Raw genomic sequence first — 22,700 nt, 5'->3', positions numbered from 1 at the left:
TACCATAAAAATATTTATTGACATCACAATCTTCTTGGACACAAACATGAGAAATGACACACAAGAAATCCGCAAAAAAAGAAAGTCCAAATTCAAAATGTCTAAAAATGAGAGACAAAAAAAAAAAACAGACCTAAAATGGAACATCATCAAATTGAAGGTACAACGTCAGAGCTAAATGTCCTGTTTGACAAACTGAACAAATTCCGATATGTTTTTGAGAAACGATGCAGATTTTCTGCACAGGAAGGTAGAAGAGGAGCTCCACCTGTGCACATGGCGCAGTCAGCTCCATCACCTCTCAGTTTAGAAAACACAATAAACTGAATCACAATCATTTTCAGAACACTGGCCAACCAGACATTTTAGAAATGCACATAAACACCAATAAATAGAAACACTTTATTTCAGAGAGCAATATTACATAATAATGAAAAAAAAAAGGCCTCATGGATGACAGTCACAAAGCATAAACCTCCATAATTGCTGCTCTTGTTTATCGCTGCATGTTGCATTTGTGAAATGCAGATAAGTGGATAATGACAACCACTGTACCAACACAGAGCATGAGACAGAGATAACCAGGGACGTTGGAGGAAATCCCTGCTCGATGCTATTCATCCCTCTGCCCCGCCATTCATCCCTCTATCTCTCTGTCCTCCGCAAAAGTCTGTTGTGATCCTGTCTTTCTCGGTCCAAACAGGTCACTGTGGCTCACACCTTGCCAAGGTCTGTGCTGCACCGACAGCGACGGGAGAGGAAGTGGGGAGAGAGATGAGAAAGGCAGCGCAACAGCACAGATTATGCAGTTCAGAGGCTCTGTCTCTCTCTCCCTCGTTTTCCCCTCTCTCTCATTCCCTCTCCCCGTTTTATCTCTATGGTGCACACACGTCGACCTGGAGCAAGGCTGTATACTGGCAGGGGAGGCTTGGAGCAGAGAGAAGGGGGTGGATAGATGGGGATGCTGTGTGTGTGTGTGTGTGTGTGTGTGTGTGTGTGTGTGTGTGTGTGTGTGTGTGTGTGTGTGTGTGTGTGTGTGTGTGTGTGTGTGTGTGTGTGTGTGTGTGTGTGTGTGTGTGTGTGTGTGTGTGTGTGTGTGTGTGTGTGTGTGTGTGTGTGTGTGTGTGTGTGTGTGTGTGTGTGTGTGTGTGTGTGTGTGTGTGTGTGTGTGTGCGTGTGTGTCTATGTGGGGGAGGAGGAAGGGGATAAAGGGACACGCAGCTTCAATAGCAAAGCAGGTCCAGGGACTAATTGGATCTGGTAATGGCTGGTCAGTGTGACTGAAGGGCTCGTTAGAACCAGTACAGCTCCTTGCCTTTCTTGTGCTGTTGCAGGCCTGAGGGTGGGAGAAAAAAAAAAAAAGACAGGGAAACAATGAGGAGGACAACGGTGAACAACAGAACACAGGTTGTCATGGAGCCTACTTTTGCCAAACATCCTGTTTCAGAGGAGAGGAGCAAGCCTCGGTGATGATTATGATGTATTGTGTGCATGTCTGTCTTTGAGTTTCTGTCTCCACAGTTAGAAGTGTCACCGGCATGAAGCCTGAGGCCTTCGACATCGCGAGCGTATCCATATGCATGTGTCGCTTAGACTGGATATTTTAATGACTGAGTGTGTAAAGAGCTGCATAAGTACTTGTTTGAATGTGTGAGTTATTTTCACACTAGTCATGGAAAAACACCCCGGGATGAAGTGCCAAAGAACTGGGAAATGTAGAAAATGTAGAATTTCAATATAAGCCGTGTTCGAAATATACAACGGCTCATATTTGAAGAGGAGTAAAAAAAAATCTTGGTGTCTTTTATAGCCTAATGTTTTCCAAATTAACTTTTTTAAGGAAATCATAAGAAATGTCCAAAGAAATAAATGAAGCGTAATATTATTCATTATTTTCATAAAATCACACACACAAAAATATTTTACTTAAAGTGTAAAATCAAATGAATGAAAACTATGAGATGAGGTTTAATGCAAAACTATAAGTGTAACAGTAATGATAGTTAACACTGTAAAAACAAACAATTTCAAATTCAAGGATCTATCATGCACAACACAAGTTGCACTTTTTCTGGTTGAATCCAACCACTGTCTACAATAATATCTTAGACTGTAAAATGTCCAAACTTTCAAAAAAAAAACAACACTTGGCGTAAACATATGTGAGTTTAAATTTACTTGGCTGTAATTTGTCAATTCACCTTTCTGTTTTCATATCTGCTCTAATTGCAAATGATAAAACATTTTGCCTTTTCAGAAGATATATAAAACTTGCTGACGCTGACAAGCGGGTATACCTGCATCCATGTTGAGTGCCAAAGTCTGGTGGCTGACGTCTCCCGGGGGAAGTAGGCTGGGCCACGAGGCGGCGGGCTCCAGCTTGCTTACTTCATAGTGGCTTGGCAGAGTAGCGAGATGAGGCGGCCTTACGGTAGGCATGAGCAGGGGCCCGTAGTGCGGTTCCAAAGCGGACGGTGAATACAGTTCATGGAGGGGCCGCGGGGGTCCGTAGGCTTGGGCCTGAGGATACCCCCAGCTCTCGGGGGGGTGAGGGTGGGAGTGAGGGTGAGCGTGTGAGTGGGGATGAGTGTGTGGGTGCGGCAAGCCCGGGTGGAGCCCCGATGCGTATGGGTCCATGGAATAGGAAGGTGCGCCCGTCTCACAGTGGGAGCGGCTCTGAGGCGAGGGGTAGTTACTGTCCCAGAAGGATGGGGGGAAGCTTCGTCGGCTGCTCGGTGAAGGGGTATCTGATGTGAGAAGAGAGAGGGACATGGGGTTAGCAACAATCAGATATCGGCCAAGTCCTCAAGTGTTGCACAACTGTGTAGTAAACCCCTTGATGTACAGAAACAAATGGAAGACCTCGAGCTGTGCGGCAGGAGTAGCGCGTGCTCAAACGTAGATGTCACTCTCATGACTGCTACACCCGCTGGCCCAGATATCTTCCCTATTGGATCATACTGTACACAGCCCCAGTCCCAACAAGACACCAAAATAAACACAACCACGTTCTAGCAGACAGAAGGCGCGCAAGAAAGAAAGACAGAGAGAGAGAGAGAGAGAGAGAGAGAGACAGAAAGAAAGAAAGAAAGATAAAAGGGAGACAGATCTCTATACCCTCCGATTCTATATAAGGCAGACACTCTGACCTGGAGGGAGCTCAAGACTCACAGTGTCTTAAATCACTTGCTATGGTGACATGTCTCACTCTCATGTCAACCCAGTGCCTCTGAAAGCACACACACACACACACACACACACACACACACACACACACACACACACACACACACACACACACACACACACACCAACACGCAATTCTGGCCCAGTGCTAGCACCCACCGCCCCTCTCCTCTGTCTCCTGCACCCCCACCTGTTGTTTTCTCTGCTGCCCCCCCCAACCCCCACCCCCTTCTCTCCTCGCCCTTGACAGAATGTCAGCGGGCCATTATATGTTTTTAGCAGTATACTTTTATATTTAGGTTTCCCTCTGAAAAAAGACACCATGCGGCACCCTGAGAGGTAGTGTTTCCCCGCAGCTCCTATCACACTGACCACAACATATATAAATCTGACCGACAGACAGGCGACTGAGTGAGCAACCATTGTGGGGCAAGAGCTGGAGCGAGAGTCAGAATGGCAGCCGCGGAGACGTTTGAAGGGGATTCGCCGGCGAGGCTGTGCGCTTACGGCCGTGTATAAACATAGCATCTGTTGTGAGGCAGGGAGCGTGTGTCGGTGCCGAAATGAAGACGTCCGGCTGAACAAGGAGAGAGACCAACAGCGACAGCAGAGCGAGGGAGCGAGTAAAGGTTGTAGGCCCTACATGGATATCCAGGGGGTATCTGTTCACTGCTAGTAGAAAATGGGATGTTTGTGTTTGCAGAACTTTTTGTTTTTTAAATGAGGAAACAAATGTCCCTGATGTCTGCAAGGTCAAGCCAATAAAAACAAATAAACACAATAAGGCAAAAAAAATATATATATATATTTTTGCATGTGAAAAGTGCAATGCAATATTCATTAAGTTTCTTACGAATGACTAATAAAAACCTGAACAAATACTTCAGAAAATATTATTAAAACTATATTGTATTTAACAATAACTTTTCCAATCCTTACCATAATAGATTTTTATTTCCCCATCACAATTTACCCGCAAAACCATATTTAAAGTTAAGTATGCAGACTGCTACTACATTTTCTCCAAACTTAAAGTGCAACCATACTCCGAGACTTTGACAGCCAACCGCTCCTGACCTTCATGACCCGACGCCCTGACCTCTCCACTGACAACAGTTCCAACAAGCACCCCCTCAGTCCTGTCACCTGATCACATCACCTGTCTGACTCTCTGCTGTGCTCTGCAGAACTGTCAGCTCACCCTGTGTGGCCTCGAAGCTCGTGCAAGACGCTTCGGCCGTGACAACTGTGGCACCTGGGTCCAAAGACATCAATGGAACAATCTGGGAGGATGTAGTGAATTGCGAAAGCGCACCCAATCTCAGTTTACCCAAACATCATAAACGGTCAGATCAATATTCGGATTCAATCAAATATAAATAGACATTTAGCTTCTGTGAAACATTTTTCTTTTTGGTGCATTAAAACCACAAGATATATTAACCTTTTTTTTTTTACAGGTATACTCTTTATGAATGAACAACGTGGTGTACCTGTTCCCTGGTGATCCGACACCCTCCGTTTGCCCTCTCCATCCATGTACGAGCTGAGGGCCCTGGAGAAGTGCTCGTCCACCACGCTGCTGATGTCGCCCTGGTAATAAGTGAAGAGGACGCAGCGGGAAGTCAGGTACTCTGCCTCCGGGGCTTCCTGCTTCTCTTTGGGGCCTCCCTCCGGCCTCGAGGTCGCAGTATTGTAGGAGGATGAAGACGAGTTGGATGAAGATGAGGAGGAAGTTGATCCTCCAGCGCCCGGGCCCCCAGACATCCCTTCGGGACCGCTGGGAGTGTCCATAAAATCCCGGCAGTGAGACGGAGTGCTGCTCAGACCTGTGGGAGCCTGCCGGGGGTTTGAGAGAACAGGCGCAGGAAGAGGAGGAGGAGGAGGAAGAGGAGGAGGAGGAGGAGGAGGGGAAGAGTTCAGACAGGTGTTGCAGGGGCTAGTTCTGGAGCTGGCTATGAGACATTTTGACATAATGTTTTTCTTTGTGTGTGGAAGCACTGGCATGTGAATGTGTGCGCAGACGTGCGTGCGCCAAGATAAAAGTGGGCACAGAACAACTTATGCGCTCAGTAACATTACTCCAGCAGTTACAAAAATTTGAAATGGATAATGAAATAAAACGAACAAGCTGCTTTAAATAATAATAATAATAATAATAATTTACTTATAAAGCGTGTGTTTTATTTTTTGGTTTTGTTTTACGCATTAGCAGCATAAAACAAACGGAGTTATTTTAAATCTTATCAACCTTCACCATCCCAATAATGTTAAAATAAAATGCTATATTATTTCAACATGAACTCAATTCCTACCTGTAAGCTACTAATAAAAGCAGGGGCAGTCGGTGCGTACGGTGCGTAATGTCCATAGGCTGGGTACATAACATCCAAACAGCTCATGGTAAATGAGCGGTGTCTTCACTGTTCTCCAATAACCGACCGTAACGAGAGAAACAGCGACAACATTCCGTTTTTAAAGTCGAGAAGAAAAGGGACCCAGTGGCCGCCGATCAACGTGAAAAAGCCGGTTCGGGACTCCACATAGCCACTACTCCAGCGGGTGCGCACCTCTCCGCTCACTGCGTGCGCAACGACAGCTGCGGTAGCAAAATGTGGTGAGGTTTATGGAGTAAGCATGAGGGTGTCCTGTCCTGTACATCTTTGTGTCAACCCCTCCCACCTTTAGCCTCCCCACTCCCCTCCACCATGAATACTCCAACAGCCATTATCCCTGCATCAATTATTTGTCAATGAGCAGCAACAGAACATTTAATTTCATTAAAAAAAAAATTAATAAAAGAAAATTGGCCAACAGTCGAAAGCACAACATATATGTTAAAGTCGTAGGTATTCTTTATGTAAAGTTTTGGCAAATACAATTTTTAATTACAAAACATGAACAAGCGTGTGTTGTAAAAATAAGAGAGAGCGGCGTGTGACTGACCATGGCTTCACAACGTCTTAATCCTGGTGTAAAATGAAGGTTAAATAGTATGTCATCCACTTTCAAAAATAGATTTGGATGAAGTCATTGAGATTTATAACTATCCACACAACAATGAGCACATGATACATGCGATTCAGTGACAATTTATTCCTCTCCATGTACTTTGGATACTTGAAAACGTTGTGCACAGTCCAAGCCCGAAAGTATCCGCGGTCTTAAAACAGCCATCGGTTGCCAAGTAAACCCTCAAGTCATCTGAAGTATTTAGTGTGTTCCCAGAACGACACATAGGTGTCAACTATAGGTTGCATACACTGGTCATACCAACATAGAGGAGAAAGGGACTCTGCACAAATCTATGACAAATTATCACCTATCAGCAGTGCAAACAAAAAGATATTTTCACACACACACTCAAACGTACCTAATGGCAATCACAAGCGCCACCGCCGACCTCAATTCATTTTGTAGCTCGGACAAGAAGACTTCCAAGATCATCCAGGAAACCTTAAAAGCGGAAACCAGCAAACCACATCAATTCTTCTAAAAGTGAAATGCAATTCCCTTGTTTAAAGTGTTTACAGGTGCTTGATGTTTGGGCATGCCAGTCTTTTTGACAGGCACTTCAGAATGCCTGAGAGAATAGTGTGGAAAATTTGCAGAATTCCATGGACGAGTGTCAGATGAGGTGGAATGTCTCTGATGTATGCTAGTGGACAAGCTCCTGGGGAAGTTACATCGTCCGTCTGCTGCGTTCTCGAGAGGGAGAACATGACCAACATCTTGCTATGCATACATCACACATAGTATGAATAACTAGTGGCAGGTTATTGGCATGCTAATGAATTGAACATGTTCCTAAATAGCAGCGGATAAAGCAGACAAGTAGCACTCCTCACTCTGATATCCTGCTATAATGTTGCATATTCTTGCAATGCTATAATGCATTTGGCCTGTGCCAAGAAACAATGCATCAGTTGAAATTTGCAGATCTGCTTTTAAATAGAGCAGAACTGACGTTATCAGTTACTAATCCTGCTTCGGTCCCAGACCCATATACATGGAGAGTAATGCAGGACAGCACAAGGCTTGTGGAGAAAGAGAGTGATGCAATGCGAGAAAGCTCACTGTTACACCAGCATGATCAACAGCTGCAGCTGACGGAAGGAAAGAGAGGCCACTATGTATTAATGGCCATGACTAAATTTCTCTGTCTCTCCGCTTCTCTTTTTGTCTCTGACTCTGCCTTATCTTCCCTGGTGATACACGCACCTTTTCTTTATTTAATCAGCGGAACGGCCATCGCCTATAGCCTACACGTATCCGCGCGTGCACTTTTCAATGCGCTGCTGAAAGGGCATGCACATGCGTATGCTGCAACATTTGTCATCAAGTGACCAAACAAGGAAGAGGGCAAGTGGGACAACCAATGTGCAGGAACATGGCACTGATCCCAAAGTCCACAACTTAGTTGCTGGGTGCATTTGTGTTTGTCAGTGATACTCAATAGTCTGTGTCAAACTCTTTGTACGTAAAGAACAGTATGTGCAGGAGGCTACAGTTGCTCTTGCCTGTGTTTCCATGTGTGTGTGTGTGTGTCTACATTTACTTCTATATGCTGAAAATAAATACAGGTTACATCACTCCTTGTGACCCTTCAGCACATTGAGGCCCCACCCCTCTTAAAAGAGGTCCGACCCGGCAAAGTCTCTCATTGGCTAAGATGTTGCAGGCCAGTTGAGGTAGTAATGGCAACTTGGTTTTATTTAGACCACTATTGAAACTGCAACACAACCATTAATAGTTCATACTCTCTGGTAGAAATGCCTGCATACATGAAAGAAAGAGCATTTGTACTTCTGCCAACATTTTTATACAACAATCAAAGTTGTATTGACACATTATGATGTAAATGTAATAAGGAAAACGTTATCGGTAAGCTGATAATGATGGTCTGTAAAGTGGGGCTTGTTGCAATATGAACCTGAAACCATATAAGCTACCTCCTGAAACAACAAGTCCTTTATTAAGGTCTCAGTCTGGCTCGGACCCGAGGGGGTAGGACCTCAGGATTCCACTGTTGTTTATATGCCTCAACGTGTATGTGGGTCTGTGTGCGTATATGTGTGTGCGTGTGTGCGTGTGTGCGTGTGTGTGTGTGTGTGTGTGTGTGTGTGTGTGTGTGCATATGTCCAAGACAGAGATGTACAGCTGCCTCGTTGTCCAGCTCCACACAAACTGATCTCAGCTGTTCAAAATCATCACTAAGTGTCATCGGAAGCACAGACACCCTGGCACACTCACACAAAGGGCCACATATGGACAGGTCCGGCCATTCAACCTTCTACACAAATGTTGGTGATAAATCCTCTGTGATAGAATGTGCAAGTGTGCAGCTATTTTCTTCCTGAAACAACCTCCTCATTGTCTTCACAGACCACCAAGGCCCGGGATTATAGGCACTGTAGTTTAAAAGTAAATTCACTATTATTCAAACATTTTATGGGTCATATCTGCATCAGCCACTGAGGCAAGAGTCATGCAATTCACATAATGATTCATTTTCCATAGCATTAATTATCATTTAAAAAGTGATTGTTGCATTTTCTACTCTTGTAGTTTCAGAACGGTTCGAAAATCTGTCTGAATTGACTGACAAAGATCAAACATGACATTTTGTCTCAGTAAGGAAATAAGCAAAGATGTAGTTATATTTTGTGCTGATGGTTTTGAAGTGATCCCAGCTGAATTTGGATGAAGAATACCAAATGGATAGATTGCCAGTTTGCCACCCTCTTACAGTCATACAATTCTAGACTCACCAATTAGGCTCATTGCTTGTTTGGAGTGAGGAGGAAACCAGAGAAAACCCACATTTCTAAGAACATGAAAACTACGTACTGAAGGGCCGTTAACCAGAAGCACACCAGATATTTACAGATAATTGTCACTGTGAAACAAGAGTGCTAATCGCTACACCATTGTGTGGCCATAGAAAGCAAGATGTTTGAGGATATTGAGACATATACAGTGTGCTGCCAACAAATTAAATGTTGTTCGGTAACTCAAATGTATTGCTATTTACAACAATGCGTTATAATAACAAGAAATGGCTTTCATACTAAGCAATTTTTTTAAACTATGTCAGGTGATTTTTCAAGTTATGATTAAATTAATTCTCCTGTGATGATCTGGTTACTTACCCAGGGAGTACACCGCCTTTGCCCAAAGTCACCTGGGATTGGCTTCAACACCCCACAACCCTGAGTTGTAAATGAAATGATATGGCAAATGGATGAAGGGCCTTAATGCGGCTCTGTATTTGGCTGGGATTACAGTTTTTAAATGTAAAACATAAGCTAAAGTTGTAAAAACATAGTTTTGTGTGCACACACACTCTGGCACCCTTTGACCCTAAAGCGCATGTAGATGCATGCGCTCACATTTAAAACTATCATTGTTATTGTGATTGCTATCGTGAGTCCTGTGTGGTAGCTTTAATTAATATGAGCTCTTTGTGAAAATGAGAATTAAAATCAACCTGCGACTAAGCAGACTGTCAAATGACATTCTTATTAGGAAGCTATTTGCACACTTCAAATCATAAAACAAACAGAGCGCCTGCTCACATGCAAATATACTCAACACTCACTGCTTATTAAAGGCTAACCTTCTGAAATGGATAGAATGTGAATTAACAGCATCCTCAGAGAGACTGACAAGTGCCACATTCCTAACATCCTATTACCGAGACTATTCTGCCACCAGACTGCCGCCGGGTCACCAGAGTTAGGCGCACATAATCACAAATTCACATACTCGCATACAAACACATGCTGATATAAAGCCAAAGGAACACATACAAACATATGAAAGATGCACAGAGAACCTCTAATCTGGGCATGCAGGATTGTCACCATCCTGCCGGACATTCCTGCTCCGCTGTGCCAGGAGGGGGCCGCAGTTCGAAGGGGCACTACGGGAGGCAGTGTGTCGAGGGGAGGGGGATGCGGAGGGTGAACAGAGGGCAGAATCACAAATTTGGCGTGTCACATGGTCAAACAGGGAAGATTTACGACTGATCATGTTCCTCATCAGCGGCGTGGTGTTGTGGCTTCAGAATGCCAGGTATGGGAGTGAGATCAGACTCCGGCTTTAGTTTGTACACCCTTTCTGGCAACTGCGGCCGGTGTGACCGGTTGAAGATGGCAGTGTGACTGCACGAGCAATGCTGTGGCCTTTCTTTGCGCCTTCCTTTACATCCACGTGATTGTGTGGATAAACGTATATCCAGGGATATGCAGCTGCAAGAAAATAAGTAAAATGTGAAATTGAGCAATGTGAGCCAATCTAATGCAGATTTAGACAGAAATCTAAGTAAGATCTGTTTACCCAACAGACACAACTGTAAAATCAAAATTATTCCCCTAATTTTAATTCTCACTTTACACCCCGGAGCAATGATTTACTCACCGGTGACATCACGGAGACCACAGCTATTTTTATTGGCTGGTAAAACGGCCAGCTCTTCTCCATGCTATGCCACCTGTCCAATCCGCACCAGTCAACAAGCCCATGGGAGAGGGGGAAAAAAGTCAAGCACCCAAAAATGATTGAGAGTTGAAAGGCGGAATATGATACGTGCATGCCATGCTACTGTCCTAGGCGTGTTTCACAAGTCAAATCTCTTGTCACTGCTACCGGTTTGCCATCCCTGTTTGCCCGAGTTATTCAGACACTTGTGCAGTCAGTTGTGTATCCCCTGACCTATAATCCAACACTCACAGCCACTGCATCGTCTCTGGTGTAACGTCTTTTTCCATAGCTCCTACACCATCGCTCAACTCTCAGCTTTGGGAGAATTTAAATTTAGATGAAAGCTGTAATGCTTCTTTACAAAACATGTCCTGCGACTGTGTTATTTTACCTGAGTCTCTCCCCTTAGAGAGGCAGGGGGCACGCGGGGGGGGGGGGGGGGGGGGGGGTAGTTATTCCTGGCTCTGTGTCGTGTGTTCTTGGGTGCAACAGTTGCATACCTCATACAGTACGGGGGCAGATGGGTGATGATTTCACTCCGATGGTAAAGTCTTCTTCCACTCAAAGATGTAAATGCTTCTCTTATGGATTGTATGTCATTGTGCAGAATTATCTCTATGCAGATTGGTGTGGTTGAAAGCATGATTTGTGTCAAGTATTATGTGTTCCAACGTGAGTTAAAATCAAGACGAATATATGTGGAAACAAACACTGAGAGTGAAGGTCAATGGATAGTGAACTGAATTGAGTGTGACTCTTCTTTTGTAGCCATAAAAAAACCAAGACTATTAATTTTTTTAGGAGGGATTAACCTCGTTGTCGAGGGTTCGAGGCCAGAGCAAGATTTTCTCTGTATGTTCTTCCTGCACCTGCAGGTGTTATTTTCCCCCAGGTAATCTATTTTGCTCCAACGGTCCAAAAATATACTTTTGAGGCTAATTGGTGACCCTGAAATATCCGTAGGTGTGTGCTAGTGTGTATATGCGTATAGTTGTTTGTCTCTCTGATTCACCCATTATTATCTGTGATCAGCTCTTGGGAAATACATTTGTGTACATGATAGATGGATGGATTGCTTCAAAATTCTGGAATTTGCAATGGGTGAAAAAAGAACTTATATATTGGCCAATTTTAAAACATTTTATTTTCAATGATGAATAACACATAGTGGTCAAACAATGTCAAGAAAATAGAGAAAACAACCATTGACCCCACATTGGCAAGCATAAGTGAAGAAAACTTGATTTAAATAAAATAAATTAATAGGTGGTGGCTTCTTGCTTCGACTAGTGTGATTAGGAATCGTAAAAGAGAAAAGAAGAGGATGGAGAAGAACAACAAACAAGGTGACACAGTCAGCAGGCTAATCTCCATGCTCAGACACAGATCTCAAAAGTTTTTAATGGAAAACAAAATTGCAAAATAAGCAAGTAGAACAAAATGCTCATCGGGGGAGGCTGGGTAAATTTACTCCAGAATTAAATTAATAATTTAACAACTTTATGAATAAATGATCTCGGTTAGATTAAATATAAATAGCAACCAGAATGTCGAGCACGCCATGTTTTGGTCTTTCTGTAGGTTTTGAATTGCAGGGACTTGTAATAACCACCAGATATCGACAACACGTTACAGCTCAATAACCTCGAAGCAAAGATTTGGTAACTTCTCTGATCGCTGGAGAAATGTCTGCTTTGCAAATGTCAGGAAGCCTAATACCTGATTCCTGCTGCCTCGTTTTTAAAATAGAAAAAAAAATAATGGCAGAAACAAGGACTCCATCTGGTGGTGGAGGCCCGAAAAGGGATGCGATATAATGAGACAGTAGGGGGCAGTAAAGTCAAGCCAAGTACAAAATACTGGAGATAGACTGATGCCCTTCAAACCAGAAATCAGTCCTGAAAAATTATCAATCTAATTTATGTTAGAAAACATCAAATGTATGCATTTTGTTCCAATTCTTCATGGGACAATATTTGTTCTTAAATGAATTGTAGTAAATCCATGACAATAATTGAAAACGTGATTAAATCGTTTTGCTACACATTGAAATAAGAACTGCTGTTGTGTTTCACCTTTTTCCACTTGTGCTTGATCACGTGAAAGAAATGTAGGTCCCCCCCCCCCCCCCCCCCCCCCCCCCCCAAACATGCTCCTAGTGATTTTCATAATCAGGATTTGTTTGCTTTGTTTTGGCTTTTTTTGTTGTTGCAACAAATACATTCTATGATGAGATGCTCATGCTTAGATACAGCAAACAAAAGTAAGGAATGTTTTCAATTTAGCTAAATATATTGTTGTACTCGAGATGAATCTTTGGCTTGGAGATTGGTCTAAAGACCAAATTTCCAAGCTCTTGTTCTTGACTTGGTCTCAGATTTAGTGGTCTTGACTACAGTTCTAAGGATCTATGGTAGCGATCGTGAACTGCGTGGATATCGGTCATTTTGATGTTATTCAATGGCATTTATTGGATAGAACTGCTCCACAGGAGCGAGTTGTTTAGATGATTGGTATTTATAATGTTATTAAATTGAATTTATAGACATGCAGTTTGTTGTTTTCATGGAATTATTTGTCACAATTCTCAAGGGGCGACATCATATACTGGGCCTTGGGTACATTGTGAAGATGACTATGATGATCACAGATGCTTATCCCTGTACTGTAGAATAGGATAGAATAGAATGGAATACAAATACTGTATGAATCTGAGAGGGAAATTATTTACAACATTGCTTCACCCAGAAAATAACGTAATAAGTAGACTAAAATGTTAAAATTAAAAGTAAATAACTATAATATGTATACATATAAGGCTTAGTGGTGGCTAATATAAGCATGGCAAGAAAGATGAATTGACCGAAAACTCAACAAACACCTTTTACAAAGAAGAGCTTTGGAGTCTGTTTGCTACAGGAAGGAAGAATCTCCTGTGGCGCATCATCAGTTTTCACCAAAGATTAAAATCATAATTGCCATATAAGAAGAGAAAAAGCATTAAGAAGCCTGAAATGAAAGGAAAATTGACCACTTAGGGGAGAGAAATCAAGTTAAACCAATGGACTCCTTGCAATAGCCACTTATTCCGTGGTCCTCCTCGCCGCCAGGGGTCGCACAGTGGTGGTAAATAAGTGCCATCGTGGGGTTGACGAGGCCGCCCAGCCATGTTGAGGAGTCTGACAGGGAAACTGCAGCCCGCCATTGTGTAGAAAGCAGGCTGTGTAGAGAGGCTCAAACTCTGCCGTAGCTAGACCAATTCTACACCCTGCCGCGCTTACTTAGGAGTAAATACAGTTACACAGGCTCCGGGGGGGAAAGACATGTCAGCCAGCAGCCTTCTTGAACAGGTAAAGAGAGGTATTTTCTGAACATTTACGTGGGCCAAATTTGTCAGCATCGCGACGGCTAGCGAGGATAGCTTAGCTCAGAGGCAGCGGCCGAGGCCTGACCACCTGCTAAAGGAACTGACTGCTCAAAATATATCTCTTCATCTATTTTTCCCCTTCCTCTCTTCTCATAAATCAAACCTTCATGAATCACCTGGACCCAATCCAGAGACCGAAAGGCCAAGCTAATAAAGGTAAGCCGTACATATTGTGTGAATATCCTCCGGTCTGGCTGTGGTGAATGCGGATCTTTTTACGTGCCGTGCGCCTCGAAAATCTTGCGTGCGCGTCTGCGATAGCAGGTCCTTGGCTTCTGGTGAGGAAGGCCTGCTTATCGTGTAATCCAGAATTCACACGAAGCACTAAGGAACAATTCAGTTTCTCGCGGATCCACGCAGGTCTTAAAATCAATTTTTTACGGTGTCATTTCCATCACTGATATGATCCAGAGACACTTCCTACAGGTAGCATCGAGCTAACGTTAAATGGCAACATGACACACAGCAGCATCCTTTCCTGGTTTAGCGCGAGGCGCTTTTTATTAGTCCAACAGGTGTGAATGTGCGTTTGCATATCTCGGTCTCGCACATGGGAAGACATTTAACTAATGTTGAAGCGCAGGTGCGTCTTAGCAGTCGGCTAATGTTAGCCAGCCCGTCAGGTTGAAAGGACTCTTGGCGCTCGTTAACATGGAGACGCTGTTAGCCGCTAGCTGATGGCTAAGTTAACCCGAAATGACACGTCTTCCGACATGCTTTTCCTGTATCCAAGCGGGCCTCGCTTTTTCCCGTCAGCATGTCGTCCCAGATGTCTGTAATCAAGCTGATGTTCCTCAGTCAATTTTTTTTTTACTACTTTTTTCCTCCCCCTCCCGTGTTGCGACCATCACATGCTAGCAGACACTGGGACGCGTCATAAGCAGACGAAGTCTTAAACTAGTGAAAACAAACAACCGGTGTCCTGTTTCCCTGTGTTCAACATGCAGACATCTTGTTGTTTTGATTCGATAACTCGTCGATTTAGTGTGATGACGGACTACTGTACCTGTTGTTTAATGTTTGACTTCACACGGTGGTGCAACTTGGCCCATCAGTCTGTCATAATAAAGTCACGTCACAATAAAGTAGGTCTCCACTCGGTGTTATTAAATTATACGGTTTTTTTTTTTATCCTTTAAGGAATCATGCTTAGACTCCCTGGGCGTTTTCACTTAGGCACACCTATTAGTCTTAACCTGTGGGAGTGACAATTGTACCAGAGTTGACCCACAACCTAGTGTATTTCTTATTTCCATTGCACATTATCTGATTTATTCAGTGTATCAAACTATTGTCTCACTACCACAGTGCATGTCTGTTTAAGGAAGACTGTTTTCTACAAGTTAGATCATCAGGAGGAAAAAGCATTGAAAGACCGATAACCTACACCGTATCTGCCCACATATTGGCCCCATTTGATCTGCGAGCAGCCACAATTTTGAGGGAACCCATAGTCTTGAAGCCCTGGGAGAAGCTGTTACATTGCACCTACATCCCACTAAGTGGGATGGTGTCTATTAAAGTCATTTTTGTCAAGCAGATGCAAAACTGTCAAAGTACATGACACTGGCCACTGTATGTATTATGCTTGCTGGGGCACCATGGGTTTGATTTACTCGTTACACTTCTGCTGCCTGCATTGAAAACAAGCAAAGGCAGCATGTCTGTATCTGATCATCGCGTTCGCCAGAGTTGTCCTGACAACACCAGGAACAGTCAGCCTGAACATGTCTGCATAGACATGTTCAGGCCCTGACTAACTGCAGATTGAATATATACAGACTGGGAATTACTGCATTTAGGTGTTTGGCTATGAATTACATCGGTGCATATTGTGATAAGGGAAGCTGTTTAGGTTAACAGAATACACTGATCTACATCAGTTCAGTGCTGATGTAAATACTGGTGTTTGGATTTGCACAAACTGGAACACTATGTTTACATCAATGTTTTTTTTTCTCTCCAGTGCAAAACGGAGCTGTGACCCAAAAGGATACTTTGAATGACGATGAGTTTGAGCCTTACCTGAATACTCAGGCCAGACAGGTAAGATTTTCAGTGTTGGCTCACAAAGTCAAATCACTTTTCTCAGTTTTTTTTTTTTTTTTCTTTTGATGTCGTATTATAGTGAAAACTAGCAAATGGCTTTGAAAGTAGACATTTCCAATCACATTTCAGTTGTTAATAATTAGGAGTGATACTTATCAAAAGTACAAAAGTCAACTTATGTGCCTGATTGATCCTGATCATTTCACTCTAGATGTCCCTTTTTTGTGGATTTTCAGAAGCTAAATCATAATTTGATGCATTGCCCTGTGTTTAGGAAGTGAGACGGTCCAGGTTTTATGTAACCTGATACATTATGCATATGATAAATGAATGTCTGTTTGGAAAATCTTAAGACTGTATGTGCATGAAGCAGCAAGGCTGTGGTTTCTTTTTTATAGAATTGTGTTTTAAACATACACTTTTGCAGTTGATTTAAGTATTTTTCCAAGAGTGTTTATAGGTGTTTTTATGGAAAAATGAAGAATGATTGTTTTCCAAGAGCTGAATAAGCAGTTCATGCAGATTTAATTTGCTTCACTGGCCAAGATTCCTTTTTGTACGTGTGTACTGTGCACGTCCTTGGATTTTACATAACTCGAAAGATGTAAAAGATGTGCAGCTGGGATGTGCTATCGAATTTACCACCTTGTTTTCCTTGCTAGTGAATGTTATCTCTTGTACTACTGTAATAGCGTGAGTTCACCTTGTTTGCTAATAGACCTGCTGGGAGCTGAACTGTAGATTATAATGGAGCCAGTGTTTCCCAGCATTCAAACGGATGTAGAATCCTTTTGTTCAAGAGACTTCAAAACAAGTAACTTGGTTCATTGTTTAGTGTATTTACTGATGAAAAAAGATCTAATAAGAGGACCAGGCTTTTAGAAATGTGTATTCACTATGTGATGAAACTCTGGTGTATAATGACAATAACGCCATAACTTTGCTCATCTTTTATCTTGGTCTGACTATTTGGATCTACAAGAACAAGGTATATACTTAAATAAGCTAAGCTTATCTTGAATTAACATGTTTATTTTTTGGGGGGTAGTGAACAATGTGCACTATACTATAGTTACAGAGAGATGCTGTAAACTTTTGGTCACTAAATCCAAGTTTCTTTCTGTTTAGAGCAATGCCTATACGGCCATGTCGGACTCGTACATGCCCAGCTACTACAGCCCCTCCATAGGATTTTCCTACTCCCTCAATGAGGCAGCATGGTCCACGGGCGGGGACCCTCCGATGCCTTACCTGGCCTCCTATGGACAGCTAAGCAATGGGGAACCCCACTACCTCCCGGACGCTATGTTTGGCCAGCCGGGCCCCCTGGGGAGCAACCCATTCCTGGGCCAGCCCGGCTTCAACTTTTTCCCCAGCGGCATCGACTTCTCGGCGTGGGGCAACAGCAGTTCTCAGGGACAGTCGGGGACACCGCAGAGCTCGGGCTACAGCAGCAGCTATGCCTATGCTCCCAGCTCACTTGGGGGTGCCATGATTGACGGACAGTCCCCATTTGCACCTGCTGCCAATGAGCCTCTAAACAAGGCACCTGGTATGAACAGCCTTGACCAGGGCATGGCTGGGCTTAAGATCAGTGGTGCCGCCCCCGGTGGGAGTGGGGACATGGCTCCTAAGGTGGTTGGCTCTGGTTTACCTGGTGGGGGTCCCCTTGGCCCTGTATCATCTGTAGGACCTCCGAGCATGCCGCCTGTCTCAATTGCCCCAACAAAGCCCGCGTCCTGGGCAGATATTGCCAGCAAGCCAGCCAAGCCCCAGCCCAAGCTTAAAACCAAGGGTGGCATGGCTGGTGCCAATTTGCCACCTCCACCCATTAAACACAACATGGACATTGGCACCTGGGACAACAAGGGCACGATGCCTAAAGCTGCCACCCCTCAGCAGGTGCCCCCTATTCCCAGCAACGGGCAGCCGCCCAACCAGGCTTCCCCACAACCCGGATCTACTGCTGCTGGGAACCCACAAATGCCCCTGAGCAATGGACAGCTGGTTCCTCCCGTTTCCCAGATGGGGCAGCATCAGCTTCCACCCAGTGGGCAGCCAGGTATCGCTCAGATGGCCCAGCCTCCTCTCTCCCAGGGTCCTCCTCCGCCAAGCCAACAGCAGCAAACTTCTCAACCGACTCGCTGGGTTCCTCCGCGGAACCGGGCCAATGGATTCGGGGACGCTAGCGGGGGCGGTGCCGGCCAGTCACCTCCCTCCTCCTCTGGTGTGGGCGTGGTCCCGGGGGTCCCGTCTGAGCCTCACCCGGTTTTAGAGAAGTTGCGCATGGTCAACAATTACAACCCCAAGGACTTTGACTGGAACCCCAAGCAGGGCCGGGTGTTTATCATCAAGAGCTACTCTGAGGATGACATCCACCGCTCCATCAAGTACAACATCTGGTGCAGCACGGAGCACGGCAACAAGAGGCTGGACGCGGCCTACCGCTCGCTGGCCGGCAAAGGGCCGCTGTTTCTCCTGTTCAGCGTCAACGGGAGCGGTCACTTCTGTGGTGTGGCAGAGATGCGTTCACCCGTGGACTACAACACGTCTGCCGGCGTGTGGTCACAGGACAAGTGGAAGGGCCGCTTCGATGTGCGCTGGATCTTTGTGAAGGACGTTCCCAACAGTCAGCTGAGGCACATCCGGCTGGAGAACAACGAAAATAAGCCAGTGACCAACTCTCGGGACACACAGGAGGTGCCGCTGGACAAAGCCAGGCAGGTGCTAAAGATCATCGCGGGATATAAACACACCACTTCCATCTTCGATGACTTTTCTCACTACGAGAAGCGTCAGGAGGAAGAGGAGTGTGTGAAAAAGGTAATCCGCTTACTGTTGAGTAAAGTGATTAAACAGATGATTTAGGGAGGGAGGGGTGCTTTTAATTGACATTGAAAAGGTGCTGTATGTAAATGTTTGAATGCGTGTGTACATACCTTGCTTTTTGCATAATGGAAAAATGGTAAATCTCAGGATTAAAAGCTGGGTTGAGATGCTTCACAGAATTAAATGTGACGGAGGTTCTTTTTAGGCGTTTTCTACTCGTCAGTCTCCAGTAATGTGCTGCTTTTAGATTAACATGGAGGATGAACACCAGCAGCGATTGCATCCTATTGCTCAAAGAAATGGTAACATAACGGTATGGATTACAGGAGGCCATGTCTGGAAACCAAATTGGTTGATTTGCGCCAGCGATATTTGTTATGAAGCCTCTCAAAGCTCTGAAGAATGTATTCCTTCATTCCATATGTCTTGACACACTCGGTGGGTTTTTGATAAGATTTCCTCAGTTTATATTGTGTTGAGCTGTCGGCAACAACTTGTAAAGCTGAGGAGGGAAAAAAGCAAATGTATTTTGCATTTAAAGAGACCAAAAAGTGTTTTTATACATTTTGTATCAAAGAAATGTGCTGTTGAATTCAGGTGTTTTTTTTGTTTTTTGTTTTTTTTTTAAGAGAACAAACCGAACCTTTAACTTTATTGCACGATATTAACACTTCCAGTACACATCATTTGCATACATCTGTGTTGTTTTTGTTGATTCCAGTTATTTCAAGTGTACCAAAACCAGCAAACATGGGCTCTAAAAGATTAATTTGGTCACCACTCCCGCTAATTTGTTTTGTCTGTGGATGTTTAGGGTTGTGCTGGCTTTATCTTCCAGCACTTTCTCACCCTTGATTGCTCGCGGAACATTTTACAAAAGCAAATTTAGCTGTAATTGCAACCATGATTACACAGCCATTAGCTTTTATTTGTTTCAATTTGAATTATTCACTTTGCGGCTGCTTAATTTTTCATTTTTTTTTCCAGGAAATTCATTTAAGATGCTAATTAGTTCTCATCACATGTTGTGACTATTTTTGGATGAATGTCAAACCACTGGTGGGGTTTTTTTGGGGGGGGGTTATTTGTGGATTGTATGTTTGAGGAGTTTCTTTTTAATTATTTGACAAATTATGCTGGTGTGGGAACTGTATTAATTTAAATTCAATGCCTCTTCTTTCCACCTTCTTCGTCAGTGGCTTGCTAAACCAGACGGTGCCGTTTTAAAATCCAGCCATTAAGTGTTTTGACGAGTCTGATCCGGGCGTCTGTCTGGAACCTGAAATCTTTTTTGAGTTACGCTCAGTTTTTTTGCTCCTATGTGTGACAGGTGGAGGTCCAAGGCAGTGAGCCATATCCCAGCAACCCAAGCAACAGGAGTCATTACAGGCTTCAGGTAACTCCCGTCACGCCGCGGTAGCGCCGAGGCAGTTGAGCCACCCCGACCTGGTCCGCATGCGCCGCGTAGACGTCGTAGACGACTCCGAAAGCCCGTCGACCGTTTGAAACAAGGCGACCGGACGCTTATTCACATTTAGTCTGCCATTAGTGTGTGTGTGTGTGTGTGTGATTTAGTTTGTGTAAAGTGTAACTCGCTTGTCTTTCTGCTTGTGTTGCAGGAGCGCCAAGGACGAGTCAAGTAAGAGTTGGTGCTCTGGTCAAAAGACTGCAAAAGGCCCCACCTTCCCCTAAAGCCCTGACCGCCCCGTCACATCGTCACATCCAGATCTCTAAGAAATTCTAATAGGGGTGAAGAATTAACAAAGGACAAAAAAACTAAATGAAGACTTTGATTTCTTTTGACTTTAAAGACTTACTTCGAACTTGTAGTGAAAAGAAAAAGGAAACAATTATTCATAGGACTACAACTAAATGCATAGCATCCTTAGATGAATTTTTTTTTTTTTTTTTTTTTTTTTTTGCCCCACCCTATTCCACTACATATGCTTTCTCCCTTGTATGCTGCTTCCTTCCTTCTTTCTCTTCTTTTTTTTTTTTTGTTTTTCTAATGAAAGGATCAGTATCTGTTTTCTATGGTCCAAAAGCAAGTCTGTAATCCTCTCACAAACACACAAATCCAATAGAAATTTGTAGTGTTGGCTCATAGTAATGTCCCAAAGTGAAGAATGGGAAGTTTGTCTCATTTTCTTTGTTCCCTCACCACCACCACCACCCCCAACCTCACTCAACCCCACCGGTCTTCTGAGGAGACTCCCAACTTTCGACCAAAAAAAAAAAAAAAACCCAGTGGAGTTTTTATTTTCTTTTTCTTTTTTTTTGTTCCTCAGTGGATTCTCATTATCAGCGGGTGCCAACGACGCTCACTCCAGATTCTCATATACACACTGGCCATGTTTTGGGTTTTTTTCTTGCTGGGGGAGGGACTGCAGGTGTTTAGAAAGACCTTCTTGTGTTCGTTTTCCCATCAGTTTGGATGGAGTGTGTCTGAGAGGGAAGGTCAGGGGGATCCAGAGGGAGAGACCAGGGAACGGGCTTGTTTGGAAGCAGAAGAAAAGTTAAGTTGATGAGCTCTGCTCGCTGTATAATTTCACGACCTTGGGGGGGAGAGAAAAAAAAAAGTCTTCATCGGTCTTAATTTACCTTCTTTCTTTGTCTTTGACAAGTGACTTGTTGCTACGGGCTGCTTTTTTGTTTGTTTTTCGTTTCTTCCTTCGTTTTCTAAAGACATCGATGCGAGTGGCTTTGCCCCCACTCTTTCTATTAATCAGTTCAAAAGTAATAAATGTGGTATATTCAGCAGAACTGTGTGCATTCCCCTTGTTTGTCTGTGGAAAGCGGTTTTGTTCTCACATGGTTTTCATGAATGTGTTGGGGAGGGGGCGTGGGGTGTTTTGTTTGTTTGTTTTTTAAATTCCCTGAACAACCTGTCTACCTTCACCGTCCTTCAGTTCACACTGCAGCATCTCTTGCCTCTCGACTTTCCAAGCCCCCTGCTCTTGTCCTCCACTCTCCCCACGTTTTTCTGTTCAGCCAACCATTCATATGATAATATCACAACTGAGCTTCAGCCATTTTCAGAATGTCTTTGTTGGTGAGTTTAAAAGGAAAAAAAAGAAAAAAAAATGCAAGGTCCTCTTTCAGAACTACTGGCTTTTATTTGTGGCATAATAAAGATGCTCCACAAAGTCACATGTGGGTTCTTCTCCTCATTGGACAGTTCTTGGCGGGTGACCGGGTGGCTTGTAGTCCATGTCAGGTCTGGTATAATCCCTGTTGTGATGTACTTTTTTTTCATTTATTTTTTTCATTTTAACCATGTTGCACTTCATTTCCTGCAGATTTTACCTGCAGCTTTTGCGCGTTATAAAGCTATAAAATACTAAATTGCAATGTGGAATGCGCTTTAGCGTAGATGCATGCACTTTTGGGTTTTTCCACCGTTGTGGGACTTCTGGTCACATCCCTCGGTCTCTTCCATGTTTCGATCAGGCCTCTGGGGGGGAGGGAACCAGCACTCCCTGAACCCCCTGGTCCTCTGAAGGTCGTTTTTTTAAAATGCTGGCTGTGTGAGTTTGTTTTCCTTGCCGATTAAACCTGGAGCAGATCTCTACTGGTGTCACAGCAACACATTACCCCAATTTTAAAACCTTTGCTTTTACCACTGTACACATTAGAGAACTGATTCTGGATCAGTTCTGTGCTTTATACCTGCTTTCTATTATCCAGAGCTTCGATATTGGAAAAAGGGGAATCTTGGAGGTTT

General features: G+C 43.8%; 2 protein-coding genes across 3 annotated transcripts; one reads left to right on the top strand and one right to left on the bottom strand.

Annotated features, from left to right (window-relative positions):
• Positions 1 to 5,778, bottom strand: vgll2b (vestigial-like family member 2b). Of its 2 annotated transcripts, none has more exons than XM_080512328.1 (4): positions 5,502 to 5,778; positions 4,680 to 5,025; positions 2,298 to 2,747; positions 1 to 1,336 (listed from the first exon to the last, which is right to left on the bottom strand). In XM_080512328.1, exons 1-4 carry the CDS (start codon positions 5,586 to 5,588, stop codon positions 1,293 to 1,295), a joined length of 927 nt encoding a protein of 308 aa, XP_080368454.1. In that variant the 5' UTR covers positions 5,589 to 5,778; the 3' UTR covers positions 1 to 1,292. The 2 variants fall into 2 exon arrangements, with proteins under 2 accessions (XP_080368454.1, XP_080368455.1); XM_080512329.1 differs by having other exon boundaries at positions 5,542 to 5,778.
• An 8,119-nt stretch (positions 5,779 to 13,897) lies between these two features.
• Positions 13,898 to 22,250, top strand: ythdf2 (YTH N6-methyladenosine RNA binding protein F2). Its single transcript, XM_080512544.1, has 5 exons — positions 13,898 to 14,254; positions 16,065 to 16,144; positions 17,276 to 18,970; positions 20,307 to 20,372; positions 20,596 to 22,250. The coding sequence occupies exons 1-5, from the start codon at positions 14,206 to 14,208 to the stop codon at positions 20,617 to 20,619; spliced, it is 1,914 nt and encodes a 637-aa protein (XP_080368670.1). The 5' UTR covers positions 13,898 to 14,205; the 3' UTR covers positions 20,620 to 22,250.
• The last annotated feature ends 450 nt before the right edge of the window (positions 22,251 to 22,700 follow it).

This window comes from Blennius ocellaris (genome assembly GCF_963422515.1).
Source record: "Blennius ocellaris genome assembly, chromosome: 17".
Lineage (NCBI taxonomy): Eukaryota > Metazoa > Chordata > Actinopteri > Blenniiformes > Blenniidae > Blennius > Blennius ocellaris.
This window is presented reverse-complemented; position numbering and strand designations above follow the sequence as displayed.